A 14520-nucleotide genomic window follows, 5' to 3' on the forward strand; every position below is an offset into this window, starting at 1 on the left:
TGAACTGTCTGAATCATAACGGCACCCTCCAACAAGTTGAGACTTGTAACTAAACGGACAGAGGATGCAGTGACAAATGACCAAATTTGGGTGGAGGATGCTCGGAAATTTGCGGCTGAAAGAAGTGAATCTGCTTCCTTCCCCTTTTTCTTACCCCAGTACTGACCATGATGGTCAGTAGCAGAAAAAAGGAGGGGTAGCAAGAGAGAAAGATGACACAGTGATTACAGTGACCAGCACATGACGCTGCCTTTAAATTATTGCTGAAGTCAGCAGGATTTATAAAGGCATCACCTAAAATACAACATACCAGAGAGTTAACTGGATGTTACAGATAATACAGAATCATTTAAATGCCCGTTCATCCATTCAGTGTCTTGCTTACCCTGTTCAAAGCTCTGGGGGTTGCAGTGTATCCCAGCATGCACTGTGTGAGAACCTGGATGATGCCAATCTATCATAGAGCTAACATTTATAGACACATTAATACTCGCATTGCCACGTACAAGCAATTAAAGTTCCCACTTCACCTAAAGAAACCCGTGGACTGCATGAAGCCAGTATCCAGAGGGAACCCACATAAACGTGGTACGAATATGCAAACTCCAGAATATCTATAAGAATATTAAACACAGGTTGAAACCTGAAAATCTGATCTATTTGTAGATTAAAGCAGGTTATAAATTAATTATTAAAATAAATTAAATTTATTTAACTGTTACGTGTTATTGATAATGATAAAAGTAATTACTCGCTAAGAGTGGCTGCACTGTAGTGTCAATTTGAGGGAATCTCTTAGTCAGCATCAATCATGATGAAATCACAAAAAAGGAAACAGTCGACTATCGGCGTCACCCAAGTGTGTCCCCCACCCTGATACACACACACACACACTATGTGGAAAGCCCTATAGGCGAGAATTCATCCGGTTTGTCTCCTCTGGTTCCTCATTTAACGGTATAAAACCAAGAGGTTTGGTCTGAGAGATCATTCGCCTCCATCAGCCAGATCAAGCCATCAGCTTCTGCTAAGAACATCTGGAACAACACACAGTAACCATGCAGCTGTGCATCAGAAGACTGGCGTGCCTGGCTCTCCTCGCCGGGGTTCTGGTGATGGCAGCGACGGCCTCTGGTAAGTTGTCTGTCAGAGATCCTGCACCCTATTACACTAGCAGCCTGCTCCACAACAGTTCATATTTTATGCTACAAATGAAGGACGTGTCCTGATAAATAAATATCCTTGTTTGTTTTCTGAAAAACAGAAATGAAGATAATCAAGTGCTGCACTACGGTCAGTATTGCAAACATCACGGCTCCCATCGTGGGCTACAGGATCCAGAGGAAGAACCCCCCATGCGTCCGTGCTGTCATGTAAGAATCACCTCCTTATTTTATTAAACAGATCAAAAAATGTTGGTGAAAACTGTTTTAGAGCCTGTGACTGATCGTTTCTTATTTTTCCTCCCAGATTTGAGACCACACAGGGAGAAATGTGCAGCCACTGGAAGCAGGACTGGGTGTTTTCCAAGATCATGGAGCTAGAGTGAGTAGACCTTTGTCATCTCAGTTCGTCTGCAGTGTTAATCATCTCTGGTAGTTGGTTGCTTCAGACATGATGTATCATGTATGCACAGGGGCAACACAGACTGTTATTTTAACTGTTATCTGTTGTGTGTTTTACAGGCAGGCCCGCAAAGCAAAGAAGAACACTACTGCTGCCCCAACAACCTCCAGCCTTTAGAAAGCACTCCTCATCTTCATCACATATCTACAGCGAACTGTCTTGAGTTAATTTAAAATATTTAAAAATGCTTTCTAATGTTATTCTGTAATATTTATTATATTTATTGCTAGTGCTATTTAATTGTTTTCCACTTTCTTTGTGATTTCCTATCTGTTATTTCTTCAGTTAACATAAGGCTTAACAGAGACACAAGATACAAAGCGTCTGTGATATGCTGTGCAGAGCAAAACATCTGAGCACTGTCTGTTGTTTGCTTTAAACACAATAAATGTTGTCCTCTTTCCACATGCTTTGTTGTTATTGGTTGAAACTGGAAGTCAAAGGTAGCTGTGCTCATCAAATGACCATCAAGACCTCATGAGGCAGCTGGCTCGGTTGTTTTACAGAACGGTTCTGCCATCTAGTGGGGAAGTGAATTCACTTCAGGGCAGCTTGGCTAAGACTAGCGTGTCATTGAGGGAGTCACCTTGTCTGACTGGAGCACCAACCCCTTGGGGTGCTGATCTGAAATAGCACGAGACGCTGCCTCCCTGTCAGTCAAGTCATGCATTTGCATGAGCTCGGGGGACAGGACAGCTCAGCTCAGCTCAGCTCAGCGCAAACTTTGCAGACACCTTCCAGCAGATGTGCTGGCAGCATCCTTCTCTCAGTACACCAGGCGCACATGTCACGCCACTGAAACACACAACATGCAGAGCAGCAGGATACTCACTTGTGGGCCCTAGAATATAGCTTTGAATGATTTTAAAGGGAAACTTCTACATTTTTCAACCTTGGACCTTGTTTTTAAGGCTGTAGTGTAACGCTTCAGAGCAATAGTCCACTAAAAGTGTTTGTTTTTGCCACGGACAATCTCAGATTTTTACTGTTAGTTTCTGACAGCATTATGGAAAGGATCCCTCCGGAAAAGTCAAACATCCAAACATCTATTTGCTCAGCCTGCATAATACGAGTGCATATGTGTCACCATGGGTCTTGCAGGTTAAGCAGATACTGGATGAATGTGGCTTGTCTCACCTCTGGCTCACACAAAAGTGTAACAGCATCAACTGGTTAAACTGTTGAAGAGGCTAAATGATCAGAGCATACAAAAGTGGCAAAATGAGCTCAGAACTATGACATCATGTGATATGTATGTCGAAATTAAACAAGGGTGTAACTGGAGAAGTATCTGTTGCATGCAAACCAAAAGTACAGAGAGGCTATTTGTGATTTTAGAGTAAATAACACCAGAATTCCTAAAGTCAGTGGAAGATATAAAGAGCTGTACAGAAACCAGAGGATCTGCAGCCTCTGTGCTGATAGTCGTGAGGGAGATGAGTATCATATTTTGTTTGATTGTCAGAATGTAAGCTTATTTCCTTACAGAGAAAGATATTTGCCAAAGTTTTATTTAAACCGTCCATCTCTGTTTAAATTAATTTTGTTATTACAATCAGATAGGCCAAAAGTAATTTGTAAACTAGGTGCTTCTTTGAAGAATTTCCTCCCTCTGTTTAGGTAACATTGGTTGTACTTTAGTCACACTGTGTGCCATTGTTTTGTTATTGTATGTGATGTTTGTACTCCATACCACGTGGTTATGGTCGTGAGCCAAATAGATGACATGAAATGAAATTTACCTTTTGTTTGATCTCATCTGTTTGTTATTGTCTTCCTGCAGCAACTCAACTCAAAAGACTTCAGCACGAGACTTCTACTGGTTACCACTTTGTTATATGCAATAACAAACACACTGGATCAAGAATAAGGTAAATTTCTGTTCTGTTTCTTTCCTCAGCAACACTTCAGCAACTTTACAAAAACAAGCACTGTCAGTGGACACTGATTGACGGTGCGGTACATTACAGCCTGTTTCCTGGCTGCCGGCTGCAGCGCTTTTTCTCAATATTAAACCAGTTTCTAAAATTGTTTTTCCCCTTAGTCACTCAGACACAAAAGAATCTAAGTTTCCCTTTAACCCTTTGAAACCTGGAGCGACATCACTTTTCTTTTGCTGCTTTTAGACACCTTTTGCAAGAATTTAAACCTTTGAGCCCTGAGCTAATGGGTGTGATTAGACATGGGAGAAAAGGCAGTGAGCAACTTGGTAAGAAATGTCCCACAAATTGCAAAAAATAATAGATTTAGAAAATAGGGGAAAGAGAAAACAAGCTAGAGAAAAACTATATTTATAATTATTATTATTACATATTTACAATTGTGGTACAAAATGATTATAATTTTAAGCATTTTTCCAGGACATTTCCTTGTTTTGTTTTTACTTAACATAAATTTGGCTAACTACTTAGCTGGGAGTGTTATTATATTTACCATACAGACATGACAGTGGTATATTTTTGTTTTCCATTAAACCCTGGAGCAACATCACTGTTCTTGTGCTTTCGCAAGTATTTAAACCTTTTATCTCTGAGCTAATTGGTGTTATTTCTTCTAGAAACATGGGGGGAAAGACAAAGCGCAACTTGTTAAAAAAATATTCTACAAATTGCAAAAAAAAAAAATTACAAAATTATTTTAAAAAATAGGGAAAAACTATATTTATATAATAGCGCTCTTTCCAGGTCATTTCCTTATTTGTTGTATTTAACTTTCTTTCTTTCTTTCTTTACTAATTTCCTTGTTTTTAATTTTCTCTTTTTACTAATTTCTTTTTTGGGCGTCATGTCTCTTTTTGTTGTTTGTTGCCTTCTATCCATGTTTTTGTATAAAATCAAGCCAATTTGCTCAGGTTTCAAATGGTTAAGGGGTTGGGCTATTACTTGTTATTTGAAACTAGGTTTAAAATGCTATTGCTAAAAATTGTTTTAAATTTAAAAAAAAAGTTGTTAAAAATAACCTTTGAAAGTTACATGACACACTTCAGTGAGACAGTGTTGTAGCTTGATTGAATAAATATGGACAACAATGTTGGAGTAATATGAAGTAAATTTATTTGTTTATGAGAACTGGTATTGGCATTCAAGCATGTAAACTTGATTAAGGAGCAGATTAATAGCAGTAGCATAGCATGATTTTAAAAAATATCATTCACATAAACATTAGCTGAGTGGCTAGGCTAATATTCTTCATCATTAGTCTCAAAGCTGTTCTTCTCAGGGTGTCCTGAAGTCATGATTATAAGCTGACGCTGTATATGTTTAAGCAAGTAGCATTTCTTTTACTCTCCAGACTGGACTACAATATGCTCAGTTTCCCTGAAACACTCCCTCAGATGGGCATTTTTATAGCGCGAGTCCTTTAATTCCAAATCTCTTCTCTTGGACCACAACCTGTTTCCTGCTAGTAGAAACTGTCCGTGCTGTTCAGGAAGGTTTCAGCAGTACTGCCCAAAAATCCACTTCCATCATTAAACGAAGGCTTTACGCTTTTCTTCGTCGTTCCGTCATCTGCAGCAGAGCCAGGCTGGGACATCTTCTTCAGTTTTGAACTATAACGAAATAGGAGTTTTTACTCACGGTGCCCACAAACCAAAACACTGGTTCACATGCAAATGTTGTCCTAATTTTAAAGGTTCACATCTTAAGTGAAACCAGTTAGTATTTAAAAGTGAGTAGACGTCTCGTACCTGAGTAATTCCAGAGTTTTTCTCACCCACTCATCCTTGCGTGTCGCACATATCTCATTCTTCCTGATCGTGTAGAAACTATACAAATAAGAAACATTATCAAACACACAGAAAAAGCACGATATGCAGTGTATGAGTGAGTAGTATAGGTTTAATTTGTTGATAAAGGTGCCCATGTGACACCTAAGTTCCAGCACTGATACCAAAATAACTCATTTTGATGAATATAAACTAGTTTTTCCACAAAAGCATTTCGTAACAAATGTTTTATTTTGTCTTGCAGTAACACAGTTGAAAGAACTTTAAATAAAATAAAGATTATATGATTCAAAAAATGAAATATCTGATCAAATATTAAGTATCTGACCAACTTTTCAGTCGCGGCTTTTGGTACATTTCGGTCAGAATTCACAAGTATTGAGGTTTGATACTCAGCTCTGTTGTGTAATTGGATTGTGTCAATCTCAGAGGCCAGACAGCTTGCGTACAAATCATTTATAAATATAATTTATGGAGATATGGAGCAGATCAAACAGCTGCCTTTTCAGAGTCCTGAAATCCACAGTAATTAGTTCTGACAGTAAAATATTGTGGTAGATGAGATCAAATGGCTTATTTTTTATGGCAATAAATTCTGCAGAAACAAAATTAGTGCTGCTTCCCAAAACACAATTACCGGTGTCTTTCAAAGATTTTGGAATCAATCCAATCAAGGCAATCAGTCTACCCTGTTGTAAAGGTTTGACAGTGATACTCAAATATCATAGTCAGCGTTTCAGTTTGATGTCGGCGGTGTTGGAGTTTGGTGGTTTTGTAGGGGAGAGTCTTACATGATCGCCTCGATGTGGCAGTTTTCCTTGGTGGTTTGTTCTCTGTAGCCCTTTATGCGCTGGAAGGGCACTGGCTTCCTGTTGTATCTTGTACAACATAATCTGCCTGTACTGGAGCCCACTGCACAAACACACAGACACACAGAAAACACACCATTATTAACTCAGAGTCCTAATGTAATATATACTGTATTTTAATCTGAGTGACGAGCAGTCAGAGTGGTTAAATAAACTTACAGGCAGCTGGAGCTGGACCGAGCAGGCCCAGTATGAGGCAGAGGAGAACGGTTGTCACGGCGATCATACCTCTGGGAGCCATGCTAACAATGTGAACAACAGCAGAGAGCTAACTGAATCATCACCCCTACACATATATATATACTTATGGCGCTACTCATGTTTTTTCAATTTGTGGCTCCTTAATTGAGGACAGGAAGCCCACTATTGCATCATGGCAGCCAAAGTTGCAAACGTAGCACTTTGATGATGAATTCTGAGGAGCTTCTACTGTGCCATTATGCAACACCTTTATTTGTTTATGTGGGCTTGTGGGAGAGTATCACAGAGGAACTGGTGCACTGATGCATTATGTTCATACAATCTCCTTGGGCTCTCATCTAAATTTATGCTTTCTGGGCTCATAATCGTGCTGTGAAGTTCTTCATATACGACACAGCAGATTCTAATCGTCACGCTTTCTTCGCTTCATTTAGTTTTCTCCAAAGCTACGGTATATTGCTGCATATTTAGCTCTCAGTGCATAGCCCCTGCATAATTACGCGTAAATGGAATTTGCTACACAAAATATTGCCCTCATCTTGCTCCATACATTTCCCAGCGCTGACAAAAAATGTCTGTAATATCCATTGTCACAATCTGACATTGTAGCTTAAAGCTGGAGTCAGGGTGTTTTACATAATCAGCAATCTTGAGATTGTTTTGTGGTGAGAACTGATGGAGTATGAGAGGCTTGTCAAAACCCCCCGTCCTCGTTAGCATGACCTATTTAGTCTGCAGAAAGCTGACAACTCCAAATCCAGCTCAGCTGACCTAGATAGGCGCAACATCTTTGAGTTGTAAACGCATTATATCGCAGTGTATCACATCAAAAACTACATCTACAAGCTGTAAATGACTAGTTGTAAAAATCAACACCTCCTGCTCAGTAAAATACAGTGAACGCTTCATGAATGAATTCATGAAAGCTGCACAGTCACCATGGGTTTTCTGTTACTCCATTTACACTACATAAAATACATGATTGCATCTAGATGTGTTTGCCAGGCAACACATAAACACTGAAACTAAACTTTGGGCAAATTATTTTCCTGTACGCTATTCAGAGTGATACTCAACTGATCCCTGAAGGAGAAATCTATTTTTTGTTGTCGCCCTTTTCACAAGGAAATCAGAAGTGTGAAGGCCAGAAACAGATTAGGGCCATTAGAGCCGATGGGGATTCAGTGTATCTTGCTCAAGGGCACTTAAGAAATGCAGATGCTTGCTGTCAAAGCACGGAGACAGCTGGAGACTGTGCTGCCAGTTGAATGAGTCTCCCAAGTCTCACCATATGATTAATAAGTGTGTATGTGCCAGAAATGTGTTGGTTTTTCGTCTCCTGTGCCCACAGACATTAACTGAAATGACTCAACTTCATCGTAACTTTTTTCCCTTAGACTTAATACATTGCTGAATGTATATCCACTAGAATTAATTAGGGAGGAAAGAAGTGAGCTGACTATTTATATTGTTTTTATTGTGTGTGGAATAAATGCCATCTTGTTGCTGTATGATTTGATTCTGTGCAGAGATTTGTCACATTAGAATATTTATGCTGCGTCTGTATTGACATTAAGCTCACACAGTCACACTTCAGTGTTGTTTTTGTCTGTTGCAGCCCAGATATTGCCCTGTCTGATCTCGTACACCCAAATTAGTTTTAACTGCTCTGAGCTTTGTCATTTCGTGACAGTTTCAGAGATCATGACTCATTATGTTCTCGTTATGACTTGCCCAACTTGTGCCCTCCTTGAAACCTCCTCTGTCCTCCCACTTGGCAGTCAGGCCCACTCATCTCAATTTAGCACCAACTCAGCCACATTCGATGGTGTCCAGGAGTGGTTTGTGCTCCCTTCACCCATAGGGGGGCAGTGTTGATATAGGCCAGCAATGGATGGCAAGCAGGACGTGATGAATGGATGTGAAGTGAATGTCGCAATAATAGTAGGAATTGATAGTCATATGTGAAATGCAAATCAGTCAATCTTTTTATTCCTCAAACTGTAGAAGAAGATGGCTTCATTCACCAACAAAGAAGACAGTACATTAAACAGTGCAAAAGCAACCCCCCCCCAGCGAATACTATTCAGGCCCAGATCGTGTCATTAACACTGACGTGCGGATGTTTTCACAGGGGCAGTTTATATCCTGGCTCCTAATTCATCCACAAAACACACAAAAAAACCACACAAACACACACTTTTCCTGTGAGGTTACAGACACACTTTAAATGAAGATTATTATTATTTATTAATTTATGTTTAAGTTTGTTTTTTCGATGATCACAGAAAATTCAGCAGCAATAATTTTGCTTATCTATTAATTGTTTAAAGGAGCTGTATGCGTCAGAGCGTGTTTATGAGCCTTTCAGTGATCCGAGCACAAGTAGACAGCTGAGACACATTGTCGTTGACGCCTGTGTCTCTCATGTGTCTCCAGCTGACTGCTTGTGTTCAGATATCCTTCCTGCCTATGTCACTTACACTAAAAGTTAAAAGGGCCCCACACAGTTATGAGATTCAGACTTGCTTGCTGCTTGCTAGCATGCTCGCTAGTCATGTTAGCAGTTGTGTCGGCACAGCTTGAGCAGATATTGCTGACAGCAAAATGCAACGTCTCCTTCTGTAGGACAAAATGATGGACCGTCATGCAACACTTCGTCCAACCAAAACCAAATGTCCTACATTGATGATGTAGCGTTTACACTACAAAAGATATGAGGTCAAATGCGTCCCAGACCGGCTCTGTAAGCAGTTTGAGTGATCAGATCACGATTCGTCATGGTGGTCGTTTACACCTGTGTTTAGCGCTGACCATTTGCGATTGGATCCCTCAAGTGGTTCTAAATTGGAGGTGGCTGAACTGGTGGCTAGCAGCTAACGGTGCTCATCTTTCAATAGTGTTAACAACGGCAACAGTGCTTACAGAGCTAACCTTGTTACTGGGGGGGGGGGGCGCCAGCTTCTGTGATGATGCTGTATCAGTATCAGAGGTAACCACTGTATGAGTGTAGTGATTAGCAAGCCAGTGTGATTCACTCACAGGGACCAACATGGACTCATATACACATGCGGCCAGACCATCTCCCACAACGACAGACAGAGAAGCTTAGATTACGACACATATAGAGGTAGTATGACTCCCCTCTCTGCTCAGGACGCCATTACTCCACCAAATCTTTCCAAAGCAAATGGTGCTTTGCTGCTATATTAATGCTCTGAATGTTGCATTCAGCTCCTTTAAGTATTGCGCATAATACCAAAAATTCATTTTACCTTCTTTAATGGGCTGATTCACTGCTCTCCACTTTTGTTATATCACTGAAAATTGAATATTTCTCGGACTACTGTGTAAACAAGTAAATTTGCTATTCGCTAATGTGTCCTTGGAAAATGACTGGCAGAATAACCAATGATAAAAATAATCATTAGTTGCAGCCTGAATTCATTCAGTCCAGAAATGTGTGAAAATAATTACCTGAACCTGCCTGCAAAGGCCATATCGCCAGTTACCAAAGTGATCAAATGTATTTATTCCACACAGATACTCAATTTGCAATGATTTAAAGAAGAGAACAGCAGCAGAGCCGCACCACATCCACAGAATGTTTCTTATTTTAACTTCATGAATGACACTTTAGGCAGCGTAACGAGCTGTGAGCACAACACTGACAAATTATCACCTTATCAACTCGATTGGCTAACGTGTTAGCAAACTGTTGCCTATCACACATCCAGCAGACATGGAGCCTCATTAGCATTCAAGCTGAGGGGAACTACGGAGCTGGGTGATAATTCTGTGTCGCTACGTCACTGCGAGCAACTCCTTTCACATCAGACGTCATTTTGGCTTCTTATTGTTAATGTAAAAATATTGAGTAGTGCAGCTTTAACAGTTCATCTCTTATCAGAATAGTCACTGCTAAATGTTTACTTCACAACCACTTCTCCTGCTTTGTCTCATCTTTACAGAAGCTGTTATTTCACGATCAAAGGCCAAGTTGCACTCTAATAACATTTACTTATTATGCTGTTATTTTGGCGTTTGTAAAATTTTGGCCAGAGTGTTTGCTTGAGGGTGGGTGTGAAACTGGCTTGCTCTCCTCCTGGGCCCCTCTCCCTCTTTTTGGACTCATACTGGTGGACGGAGGGTGAGAAAAGAGGAAAGGGGAGGGTGAGGGTAAAAGAGAGGGGGTCACCATTGAGTTGTCCACCCACACAAGGCCCCCTCTGGTCACCTGCGTGGGCTTGGGCCAAAAGAAAAGTGAGGATGCGCGCACACACACACACACAAAGAACAAAAACGACAGCTTTCTAACCCCGAATGTCAAATGTGGCAAGGGAGCGCGGAAGAAAAGTGTTTTAAATTAGCAAGAAACTTCCTCAAAACAACAGAAAGGGGCATTGTCAGTATCGTAAAAAGCACTTCACAACAGAGGAGAGTTTAGGCAGCGAGGGAGGCAGCAGAGAGATGAAAAAGCTCTCAAAGCACTTGGCTGTGGCATGATCTTCAAAAAAATGCCTAGTTTATCATAATTAGCATTGTTCCAGACTGTCAAACCCGTGAGGCACAAAAAACAATGCACTCTTCAATATTTTATTGAGGAGTTATGGTAAATTACTTGATGTATAATTATGTGAGCTGGGCAGATTCTGTTCTCACCGTCTCCTCCTACATCCCATCTGCCCCGTGTGTCCAGAGTGTGGGTGACTGAAGTAGCTGCAGGGGGGAGGAGGGGAGGATGAGGAATTATTGTGGAAAATTATAAGAAAACTTGTGATGTAACAGTCTGAGTTGCACTTCTGCTGTTTCGAGCTGACACTGTAACATCCGCGGCCTCCAACAGAACGAGTAGTAGGAGACGAAAGCAGAGGAAAATATAGACTTAAAGGACCTCTGTGACATTAGGAAGCGCCCAGAGGTGTTTTAGTCTGGCAGAGCTAACTCCTGGCCAGGGAGACTCCGGAGGATACAGTGAGCCAGCAGAGGTGAGCAGAACAGAGGGGAAGAGAGTAGAGTGGTAGAAAGAAGAGTATTTTTAGGGTGGTCTGTTATCTGCAGAGACGAGGGCGCACTGTATCACAGCCGGGTCACATCGCTCAGGGGGGAAACTGCACGGGCGCTCCGCCGAGACAGCAGATAAGGAGGAACAGAACAATGAGATCTCTCTCTGTCTCTCACACTCACACGTCCACACATGCACACAGTGTACGCTCAGTATCCTGTAAACCACATCAACAGGAAAGACACGCTGCAGCTTCACTCTCACACATCCTCTCACAGATACTTAGAAACCCTCAGACATGTTAAAAGATCAGGTCTGAATGGAGCCTCAGAGCTCCACGGGTGACCTGAGAGTGTGTTCCTGCTCTGGTGACTGACAGACAAAACCAACATTATCGTAGAATCTCTCCACTAACTGTTTATCTCCGTCCTCCTCATGCTCCCTCTCTCTCATTCTGTCTCTCCTCCATATAGTAGCCCTCTGAAGATGTAAATGCCAGCAGAACAGATGGATGGAGGGAACATCTCATCGCTCTGACACCATGTTTATGCAATCACACACAAACGCGCTCCACGTGCACACACACACACACACACACACACACACATTAAGGCTCTGGAGCAAGATGCTGATGGAGATTTCTTCAGTCATCAAAGTGAGCGCATGATGCACAACACACACAGGCACACACACTTTTGGTGTTTTTGATGAAACCTTCTGTTCGCTTCTTCCTTTGTTTATACCGAACACAAGCGTGCATAAACACAGACGCACATCCACTCGTGTACACACATGAATTGAGTAATTCGCCAGACTAGCAGCTGTTATGGAGGGAACCGGGTACCGACGGAACGCCTCTGACATGCTAATGACCCGAGGAGTTCAACCACACACACTCGCACCGCACGGATTTAGCAAATCTGACTATTATCTGTCATAGAACCCAGAGAATATTAGTCTAGTGGCATGAATATTAAATGGTTTTAGCTCCCAGAACGATGTAAGCACTCTGTGTAGGACTGCAAGCCAAATGAAACCCTAACTCGCTCCAGGAATATCTTAGTGAGGCTTTGAGGGAAGATCCTTTTTCAACACCCAACACCCCCCTCCCCCCCACCTCCCCCCTTCTCTACACCACCACCCACCCACCCAATCAAATCCTCACTGGCAATGCGCTGCTCCTCATCTCTCTTCTCTGCTTCTTTTGTTCATCTCTCTCAGCCACCCACGCACCTACAGTCCCTCTGGCTTTTCTCTTTACACTCTCGCACACATGCACGCATTTACATTTGGCTTCTTCGTATGTACTTCGCTTTATTTATTTCTGCCCCTTCCGTTCTCTTCAGACACTTGGAGATGCTGTGTGTGCGCCAGTGCAGGTTCAAATGTACAAAAACAGACACAAGGCCTATATTTAGTGCTTTGCAATACAGATGTGTGGGCAGTGGCCATCTGGGGCCCCAAATGGAACAAAAAGTGTGTGTGGATGTGTGTTTGTGTGGTTTAGGGCTAAGGGCCAAACTTAAAGTAGGGGTTCGAGGCTGGGGGCCCGTTGTGGAAACCCCCTCCGGAGAGCTGGGAATCTCAGGGGAGAGTGGGAAAAACATCCCGACGGTCATCAATCAAAACTTGGGTGACACAAATGACCAGAAACAAGAGAGCGTTCTCCATCCATGTCACTGTGTCACCCTCCGCCCCACAGCCATGTCCCACCCACCTGCGCCGCTGCCCCATAGGCCCTCGCTGCACGCCGACCGATGCGATTGGCCAGTCGGTCCCCGAGCGAAATCGTGATCCCCTCTTGGCTAATTGGGTCTTTGTGATTGCGCAGTCTGTCGTGGCGCTGGGGGAGAATGAAACGTGAAAAACGGTATTATGGTGGATGGGGGAAGAGTGGCAGGTCGAAGCGGGGAGATCGTTTTTGGCGTCTCAAAGCGCCAGATGCTCTTCCTGGGTCCATTATGATGCCTTACAGGGGATCGAGATGGTTTCGGCGTAGCAACTGTGAAGACACAAAGCGAGATGGAGACGAGCCGAGGCTCACACAGGCACATACATGCAAATGCGACAACACGCACACTTACACATGCACTCACATATAGTTCCCTGTTTAAAACACTTGCTATGTAGTGCCTTATATTGGTCCATTTCAACAAAGGTTATCAGAACTTTTCTTTGCACATGTTAAAAAGGACTCAACAAAGTGGACCCCGTCTCTGTCTCCCTGTTTGAGGTTAAAACGTACAACAACAGACCCGACTGGATCAACGCAAATAAAAGTATTTACTTCTTCAAGCTGTGCCTACATCGAGAGTAATTGTTCACCAGAGTCTTTGAGAGAGGGAGCGTGTAGGAGGACGGGTCATGAGCCTGCTCTTTGTCTGCGTCACCACGCTTCTGCACGAGGCCATAGTCCTGTGCCTTGTTATTGAAGAATGAATCTGCTCCTGTTTCTTTATCGTGCCCACACTGGTGCAGGTTTCGAGATAAAAATAATAAAAGCTGCAGTGGACAGATGGTGGGGGGGAATGATTGAAGCTCCTTATCTTCATCCTATCAGCCAAAAATATCCAACAGCCTTCTTTGAAAGATCCCTTATCAGTCATTTGGTTTCTCCTCCTTCCTCCGGCAGGCATCAACAGGTGGCGCTGTAGTCACACTCTTCAGTGTTGTGCTCTCCAGGACAAAGAGCTTCCTACAGACTCGTGAAGGCAAGCAGTCCTTTATCAGGAAATTGTGGCACATCAGTGTTTTGGGTTTCATGTGACAGGATGATTAAAAAACGTGATGATGCTGCTAGTATCTGTCAGCGTTACACTGCTAAATGTCACTTCTGGCGTGTGACACAGACTATTTAAAGGAGCTGTGCATTTGTTAAGTGTATCCTCTGTTTATTTACATTACATATGTGGTTTTAAAGTGGGTTCTTGAGTGCGTTTTTTCGGAGAAGTGTCTCCCTGGAAAATTAGAAATTAAAAAAGGGCACTATTTTATTTAAAGTTATTACAGGGAGTTAATAAGCAGGAAAGTGTGCCATTACTTGTTTTAATCCCTAGAGCCTGCAAAAAGCCCACCAAATCGTCTCCACAAAT

The 14520-nt window shown here is 42.2% G+C and overlaps 2 protein-coding genes across 2 annotated transcripts; one reads left to right on the forward strand and one right to left on the reverse strand.

Moving 5' to 3' along the window:
* The first annotated feature begins 972 nt into the window (after positions 1 to 972).
* LOC144465002 (uncharacterized) lies at positions 973 to 2031 on the forward strand. Its single transcript, XM_078172829.1, has 4 exons — positions 973 to 1134; positions 1265 to 1373; positions 1471 to 1545; positions 1686 to 2031. Exons 1-4 carry the CDS (start codon positions 1059 to 1061, stop codon positions 1741 to 1743), a joined length of 318 nt encoding a protein of 105 aa, XP_078028955.1. The 5' UTR covers positions 973 to 1058; the 3' UTR covers positions 1744 to 2031.
* A 2625-nt stretch (positions 2032 to 4656) lies between these two features.
* On the reverse strand, positions 4657 to 6505 carry LOC117272390 (C-C motif chemokine 17-like). Its single transcript, XM_033651298.2, has 4 exons — positions 6382 to 6505; positions 6145 to 6265; positions 5315 to 5392; positions 4657 to 5176 (listed from the first exon to the last, which is right to left on the reverse strand). The coding sequence occupies exons 1-4, from the start codon at positions 6461 to 6463 to the stop codon at positions 5029 to 5031; spliced, it is 429 nt and encodes a 142-aa protein (XP_033507189.2). The 5' UTR covers positions 6464 to 6505; the 3' UTR covers positions 4657 to 5028.
* Positions 6506 to 14520: the final 8015 nt, after the last annotated feature.

Source organism: Epinephelus lanceolatus, chromosome 12 (assembly GCF_041903045.1).
Source record: "Epinephelus lanceolatus isolate andai-2023 chromosome 12, ASM4190304v1, whole genome shotgun sequence".
Classification (NCBI taxonomy): Eukaryota; Metazoa; Chordata; class Actinopteri; order Perciformes; family Serranidae; genus Epinephelus; species Epinephelus lanceolatus.